Source organism: Barbus barbus (genome assembly GCF_936440315.1).
Source record: "Barbus barbus genome assembly, chromosome: 43".
In the NCBI taxonomy this organism is placed as follows: domain Eukaryota; kingdom Metazoa; phylum Chordata; class Actinopteri; order Cypriniformes; family Cyprinidae; genus Barbus; species Barbus barbus.
Genome location: NC_136721.1, coordinates 12314526 through 12323414, shown reverse-complemented (window position 1 = coordinate 12323414; position 8889 = coordinate 12314526). Strand labels below are relative to the sequence as shown.

The window sequence follows — 8889 nt, the reverse complement described above, 5'->3', positions numbered from 1 at the left end:
ACCTTATTTTCCCTAAGCAATTTTGTTGCCTGTGAAGTCCATAAAATGAAATATTTCAAGTTTCGAGACATTCCTCCTCATTCTTCTCCTTTTTGAATTATTTTCAGGGCTGTCACAAGAGATGGCTAACTGGCTGAAATAAATCCAACGGCAAGCGGATATTTCTAATCAGTTCTTGGAATTGTAAAGCTGAATTCACGGATTGTGAATAATGAAGACGTCTGAGATTGCGTGGGGCGCTTTTAAAGGAGCGGCCGAGACTAACGGGACGCGCGCGGAGAAAGTTCAGCACGTGCTCCAGCCGCTCTCGTCCACTGTCGCGCTTCTGGTGCTGGGAATGGTCATTATAGGGATTATATTACTGTCACTGACCACCTACCACTTTCACAAAAGCAAGATGAAGAAGAGGAAGATGCTGAGGGCGCAGGAGGAATATGAGCGGGATAACTGTGGCTCCTCTATCCCGGTCAGAGTGAAGCCCGCGCTGAGCCGCTGCGTGATCGCTCGCCTCGCTCCACCGCAACATCCACCGACAAACACTGACGCTACACTCCGCGAGGGAGTCGTTTTGGACGGAGTTGCTGGCTCCTCATAACGGGACCAATGAAAACTGTGGCTTTTGTAAATATGAGCAGGCATCTATAATCGCTTTGTTCACATTGGGAGATGTGACTGGCCTTTCCTAAAACCATCGTATGGTGGACTTTACAAAGTATCTGAATAATGACTGCGTTAACTTAAGAACAGCTGAGTTGAATGCGTAATAATTGGAAATCAATTGATGGTGAAATACAACAGTGGGCCAGTGCTTGAAAGGAATCTTGATTTGGGATTCTCTCTAGATGCTGTCCAAGGTGCTGATTGTTATTCTGTTCTCAATTAATCCCTCAAATTACATGTACTTTTGAGATGGAATGGTTTCAAACGAGTAGTTGAGGTGTTGTACACACAGTAAATGAATCTGCAGACATTTTTACATGGCTGGTGGAAACTGTCACGTGACCTCTGGTTTAATTCCATGTTTGGTAATTATAGTATTAAAAAGCATGTTATTAATGTAGGATTTGAATTGCTCTTTTCATACATGCAAATGGTCACATATGTCCCCGGTGGGAAACCAAGAGCCCCTTTCGAATAACTGATTAGAATCCAATCATAATAGTGTAAATGTCAAGGTATTGTTACATTAATGAAACACAAAGTAATATTAATTCATTCATTCTTACCTTTCCTTTTACAAAAATACCTGATAAAAATATATTTACTTTTTTATGGTAAACATTTTTTTTGCATGCCATTCATTTCATTGGCCTATTCAAGGAGTGTAATAAAATGTTTGGGATGAAATGGGTTAACATTAGAAGGGGGATGATATAAAACTAGAGCTTTACTATTCTACTGTTAGAATAGTAACTATTAGTATTAGACTATATATTTGTTTGTAATTGAAAATGAAAGAATATTACAGCGCTTAGACAGGAGGTCAGTCAACTTTCTGTTTGTACTATGCCCTTGATTGTTCCATATCCATAACAAAGCATTTAGCATACCCATGTACTAATCATACCAATATTAAAGCACATTGATCTAAAAGATCATTGGTAAGATGTTTCTTTCAGATTTATACCTCTGACTCTGTTATTAAAACATGTACTCTAATGCTTGTGATGACTTTCATGTAAATAATAAAGCTTATTTGACTACTTGAATTGAATATTGTTGTATTTTGCCACATTTCCTATGGGATTTTATTTGTGCAAGGTTATTTTCTGTATTTCTGGAGTCTTCTGTCATTGAGCATGCTTGGACACTCATGAAAGCCTTTGTTTTTCCTCTGGCAAAGTTTCAGCGTAATCCATGCCAACCTGCAAATCATTTTATAATCATTTGCATCTTGTTATTAGAAAGCATGAAAAAGCACAGTTGAAGACCATTTCAAGACAGAAATCTGTTATTTTCTTATTAGCCTGGCTGTTATCTTTAAATGAGATCACACTGCATATCTGATTGTTTATAAATGTATGAATCTGTACAACTTTCATCAGTAATCACATAATTACAATTTTCTGTAATATACATCTTCTAATACTGGTGAAACAATGATTAAAAAGAGGCTGATTTTCTATCTCAGTGAACTATATCTCCAAAGATATAAAAGCATGGTATCTCCCGAATGGTGTATCAGGGTCAGGACAATAACTTAAATCTTTTTGATCTGGATGCAGCTGACTTTAGCATATTCAACTGCCAACTATTGTAACTGTTTATTTTAAAGGGAAAAAAAGTTGATTCCTGTAACTAAGATACAGTTAAACTGATTAAGTAACAGTTCAAATATAGCCTGACCCAGCATTACACTCTGGAAGCTGTTACAGCATGCTGCATACCTGTCAGCAATTTTGCAGCAACTCCAATTTAAAAAAAAAAATATATACATTTCACCTGCCTCTCACTGTCACAGCCATCTTGATTTATGACAAGTTCCTCTTACAGGCTTGTCAGCTCAGAAACATGAAATCCACGGTTTATCTCCCATGCACGCTTGAATAAGACTAAACACGAATATGAAATTACTTTCAAAATGTCAATCATACGATGCGCTGTTGTATTAAAGGATGCATTAAATTGATCAAAAGTGACATTAAAGATGTTTGTAATGCTGCACAGGAAATCCTGTTCTTTTCAAGTTTCTTTATCAGTTTCCATAAAAATATTAAGCAGCACAACTGTTTTCAACACATTATTATGATAATAATAATAGTGAGACTATAAAATGACTTTCAAAATGTCAATCATATGATACTCCATTTAAACACAAACAAGGATGCATTAAAATGAGCAATACATTTTAAATTACATTTATAATGTTAAAAAACTGTCCTAAGAATGTCATTAATGTCCCCATTATGTTATGAAAACATTATTTCTGAACATATAGCTTTTTTAAATGTTTAAATGACATTTTATTTGTTTATCTACAACATTAATGGAACATTCCATTTAATAATTTTACAAATATTATGGAAATGTTCCCTAAACCTTCTGAATCACCATTTAACAAACTTTAAATAAACAAATCCAACTAAAATGTTTAAGATAGACTTGAAGGAACAGTCTATTAATGTTAATTGAAGAATGTTTAAAGAATCCTGAAAAAATTGATCAGTTTCCAGTTTAAAAATATTAAGCAGCAAAACTGTTTACATAAATATAAAAACTGTATAAAAACTGTATACATAAATATAAAATGAGTTTCAATCATATTATAGTCTCTTTAAATGTGCAGAGTTGCTGCAGGATTTGTATTTCTCTCAATCCCACATACCAAGGCTGTTAAATTACCTCAGACATGTTGGAGAGAAATCAGTGCCTTCAGGGGGGACGCTTGCCTGTGTCCGCCGGGACTTTCACTGACAACAGCAAGCCTTTCTGGGAGGCCTTTCAAGAAGCTGGGTATTTAAAGAACAAAGTGTGATCGAGGCATCCTGACTGAGCAACAGGACTCCTCAGCAAGGACCTGAACCCCAGCTCTGAGTGCAGATATGACAGAGTCAAGCTTGCGTATCAGTGGGGGAGCCGTCAGATTTGGAGCCACCTATGGAGGCAACCGTCTGTTCTCTGGAGCCAGGGGCGGTGGAGGCGTTAGCTCTGCACTGTCCCGTTCGCTTGGCTTGGTGAGAAGGGGTGGAGCAGGAGCCAGTCTCGGCCTGGGAGGAGGTTTGGGTGGAGGTTTTGGAGCTGGTGCGGGAGCTGGACTGGGTCTCGGCGGAGGTGCTCTTGCTCTCGGTGGAGGCCTCGGTTTGGGTGCCGGCGGAGCCAGAGCAGCAGGGATCAGGGTTGGTTTGGCTCCATTGAGAGCCCGTCTAGGGGGCCGAGTCTTTAAAATCGGAGGCTATGGTTTCAACCCATCCTTCATCAGCTCTACCACTACGGTGGATGCAGGTGCCGGTCCAATGCCAAGCATCGACCCAACACTCCCATCACCGGACACGGTGCAGGTCACACGCTTGAAAGAGAAGGAGGATCTGCAGGCCCTCAATGATAAATTTGCATCTTTCATTGACAAGGTGGGTAAAAGTTGGGTTTATTTACAAGCATTTTTACAAATATCAAGCTAAGTAATTAGAAAAGGCATTTACAAATAGGTTCTATAACTTGTTGTTTCACAGGCCAGGTCTCTGGAGCAACACAACGCAGTACTAAAAGCCAAAATTTCCATGTTTACTAACCCAGAGCAAGGTGGACCCGCTAGCACTTCCATCCTTCTGACCTCTGCCATCGGAACGTATAAATCCCAGATTGACAGCCTCACTGCTACTAAAGAGGCCATCATTGCTGAGATTGAGCACTATAAAGGCATTATTGAGGATGTTCAGGCCAGGTGAGTCCACAGAATCTGAAGAAACGTACTTTCAAGAATTTAAAAAATTTATATTAATGAAAATTATACTCTACCTTTCAAAAGTTAGGGGTCAGTAAGATTTTTTAAAAATAATTAGGACTTTATTCCGAAAGAATGCATGATGTTGATCAAAGAAGACATTTATAATGTTGCAAAGGAAAGAATCCTGAAAAAACAAATATCGTAGTTTCCTCAAAAATATTAAGCAGCACAACTGTTTTCAACACAGATAATATTTTTTCTTGAGAACCAAGCTCATCAGCATTTTAGAATGATTTTTGAAGGATCATGTGACACTGAAGACTGAAGTAATGACTGCTGAGAGCATCTTTAATAATCTTTCACAATATTACTGTTCTTACTGTATATTTGTAGGAGACTTCTTTCAAAACGATAAAAAAAACCGACCCCAAACTTTTGAAAGTTAGTTTAAAATATCGCATCAAAGAAACTTCATTGATTACCTGACATTAAAGCTGATTTTAGAAGCACCTTTATCTTTCAATAAAATTTTTCATTACATTTGAGAACACATTTGTAATTATAATCCACTCAACTGCTGCTCAACGATATTAGTTCTGCCTTCTTATTGGCACTTTGTGGTTTGATTTTAATATTCTACATGAATAGTGCTCATCTTTATTGCCAAAGTAATAGTGCAAATGAGTATGTAAAGGCATTTCAACTTTCTCAAATTAGACTTTATATCTCTGACCACCTGCTTAGGTGATTGTCACAGGTAAAATATGCCCTTTGGGTAAGAAGGGACCAGACAAGAGGACAATTACTGATGTACCTGCACATTCTCTCCTTTATTGTCTCAGGTATGATGAGGAAACTGCTCAAACCAAAACTCTGGAGCTTGACTGGACTGCGCTGAAAGAGGTATGAAACATACATCATCAGGATGGTACTTTTAGGCTTACAAATAAATGACTCTCACAAATTCTCCTCCATTAGGAAGTGGATAATCTCTACCTTTCCATCTTTGAGTTGGAAACCAGCATCGGTGGACTGGAGGATCAGATCTCTCTGTCCAAACAGGTGTATGACGCTGTGAGTCTGCAGGATACCTTTATGCCTTCATTATTTCAACATACCTCTGTTTATTTCAGCAGTGTTAAAATGGATCATTGATTTCCCAATGGCCTAAGCTTGTGTTTGTCTGTCTGCATGTGTGTTAGAAAGTGAAAGAGGTGAGGAACATTGTGACTGGTGGTGTGAAGTCAGCAGTGTCTATCTCAGTGGATAACGCAGCCCAAGCACAGGATCTGACCTCAGCGCTAACTGAAGTCAAAGCTCACTATGAGGTCCTGGCTCAACGCAGCAAGCAGGACGCCCTCCTCTCAGTGCAGGACAGTGTAAGAAACCTTTGCTCTTTAATAAGCAAACTGTACTAATTCCCATTTAATTTTATATATTATAATTTTATTTAATTATTCTTATTTAATTGTATTTATTAACATATATATTTAGATTTAGATGTGCGTTTTTTTTAAATGCAATTATAATATGACAAATATTACAAAAAATATTATTTATGTAAATTAAGATTAATTCGAAAATGTACTCAATCTTAATTTATCTAGTGCAGTTTTAACATGGAACCTAGTTGTAATGTGATGCCAAATACTAATATGTACGTTATATAAAACTTTCCTAATGAATAACATAAGTCTAATGCAGGGATCTCCAACCCTGCTCCTGGAGAGCTACCGTCCTGCAGACTTCAGTTCCAACCCTGCTGCAACACACCTGTCTGTAATTATCAAGTAGCCCTGAACACCTTGAGCAGCTGGTTCAGGTGTGTTTGATTGGGGCTGGAGCTGAAATCTTCAGGATAGTAGCTCTCTGTGAGCAGGGTTGGAGACCCCTGGTCTAATGCATCCTTGTACCATTTCACAGTAAAACTCAGTTCATCTTTTATAAACTGCCTCCGCCAAGTGGCAAGTCCATGTATTGCAGGGCTAGTAGCATGCTTTGTGCAAAGCTAAGGCAACAACCTGTTTTCTCTTTTTTGGCTATATAGCTCTCCATGATGTCTGTATCCTCGCAGCCCACGTCTCAAACCCTCACCTCAGCCAAAGAAGAGCTCAGAGTTTACAAACTACAGATTGACTCTGTGCAGAGAGAGATTGAGAGGCTCAAATCTCTGGTAAGCACTTACTATGCTGTCACAAAGGGTTAAAACCCCCTAGATTAAAGTTCTTGTGAATAACTGATGTCCTTTCCATTGACAGAACCTCCAGTTGGAGTCTCAGGTGGAGGAGGCAGAAGTTCACTCCAGCTCCCACACGGAAACATACCAGGATCAGGTTCTTACTCTTAAGTCCCAGCTTGATGATCTCAGAAAGGTAAATATATAAATCAGTGAAAACTTGATGATAAACACTAATAAACACTAATTACTGAATAAAACAATGAAATAATGTAGTTTGTCACAGACTCTAAGTTTTGTTTCTTCAGCAAATTGCTCATTATGGTCAAGAATATCAGGAGCTTCTCGCTAGCAAGATGTCACTGGATGTTGAAATCACAGCCTATAAGAAACTCCTGGACAGTGAAGAGAACAGGTGAGGTTGTTTAACATGGGTGGATGAGATTTTGTTCACTCAACAATCACATTGTATATGTCTGGTGGACCAGGTTGAAATCTGGAGGTGGTATTACCGTGCACATGTCTAAGACTGTGGTCGGAGGAGGAGCAGCGGCTGGAGGAGGAGGTCTAGGCCTGGGTGCAGGAGGTGCAGGCTTTGGTGGAGGTGCCTCAGGCCTGGGAGGAGGTCTTGGAGGTGGATTTGGGCTGGGCGGAGGCCTAGGAGGTGGTCTTGGGGGTCTAGGACTGGGACTCGGTGGAGGACTGGGCTTTGGAGGAGGTGCAGGAAGCTCCTTCGGTGCAGGGAGCAGTTACATGTCCTCCAGCCTGAGCAGCAGTGCCTGTAAGTATTCACAAATGTTTTCATACAAACTGTTCGCTCCAATCCAAGGCCTAAAACTGGGATTTTAAATCTAATTTAAAGCTGTAAATGAAATGAAATTCATGAATATTATGAACATTTTGAAACAAAGAATAGAAGATGAGTAAGAAATATTTATGATTCTGTTTTAGTGTCAGTCACTAATCAAATAATAATAATCAAATAAATAAAAAATAATATGTTTGGTTAATACATATATTATATATAAATAAATCTGTGACATTGATAAATAAAACAATACACTCTTTGGATCTTTCAGGTTTGAACCAAACATGTCAAACTAAGACACTTGGAATATATAAACTTATCAGTTTATCTTCTCCCTCAATTGTTTCTGCTGATAATACAGTATAAATGACAATGAAAATAGAAAAGCAATTTTACTAGTGCTTTCAAAGGTCCCACTAACATGCTGTTCATCACTGAATCACAACTCAAATGGCAAAAATGACGTTCACAAAGGAATATTTAGCAGTGAAATGTCACGTTCGCTTGTAGTCACACTTTCCATTGTTTTCACTCAGTGTCATCCACTGTTTACTGAAGATTCACAGCCTCCACTCTTCAAGCCACAACAGAACGCTGAGCTTCCACATATGGGGCAGCAAGGAAGCTTCATGAAGAACACCACCCATAAGTTTTGACATTATGACTGCACCATCACGTACATTTAAAATAAAATGATGGAAGATCAGTTCCCCATCTGTGGGGTGATGTTCGTTGAGTCTCCAAATTCTGTACTAATTTAACACCATATCAAAATGTTTATATTTCCATGCATCACTTCCTGCTACAATAATAATAAAAAATTCCATTCTGGTTATTACTGAGGAAAAACACAGTGGTCATCAATCTTTCCATGTAATAACATCAATGACATAGTTCTAATAATGATGAATTAAATTGACATAATTTAATAATAATGATAATGTATGTCCATGAAAAAAGGTAATATGTGACCATACACCACAAAACCAGTCATAAGGGTCAATTTCTTTTAAATTGAGATTTATACATCATCTGAAAGCTGAATAAATACGTTCTCCATTCATGTATGGTTTGTTAGGATCAGACAATATTTGGCCGAGATACAACTATTTGAATATCTGGAATCTGAGGGTGCAAAAAAAAATCAAAATATTGAGAAAATCGCCTTTAAAGTTGTCCAAATGAAGTTCTTAGCAATACATATTACAACTCAGAAATTAATATATTTACAGTAAGAAATTTACAAAATATCTTCTTGAAACATGATCTTTACTTAAAATCCTAATGATTTTTGGCATAAAAGAAAAATCAATAATTTTGACACATACAATGTATCGTTGGCTATTGCTACAAATATACCCATTCTACTTATGACTGGTTTTGTGGCCCAGGGTCCCATATATGCAAACTATAAAATTTACATATTATTTTTAAAAAGTCGGTAACATTTTACAACAAAGTTCCATTAGTTAATGTTAATACATCATCTAACATTAAGTAACCATGAGCAAAACATTTGTT

At 37.8% G+C, this 8889-nt stretch overlaps 1 protein-coding gene across 1 annotated transcript; it reads left to right on the top strand.

Moving 5' to 3' along the window:
- Positions 1-3532: 3532 nt before the first annotated feature.
- On the top strand, positions 3533-8024 carry LOC306862280 (thread biopolymer filament subunit alpha-like; the record flags this gene model as incomplete). The annotated part of the gene is made up of 10 exons (XM_079405025.1): positions 3533-4067; positions 4170-4381; positions 5227-5287; positions 5363-5458; positions 5587-5763; positions 6432-6557; positions 6643-6756; positions 6869-6975; positions 7049-7341; positions 7927-8024. Exons 1-10 carry the CDS (start codon positions 3543-3545, stop codon positions 8022-8024), a joined length of 1809 nt encoding a protein of 602 aa, XP_079261151.1. The 5' UTR covers positions 3533-3542.
- Positions 8025-8889: the final 865 nt, after the last annotated feature.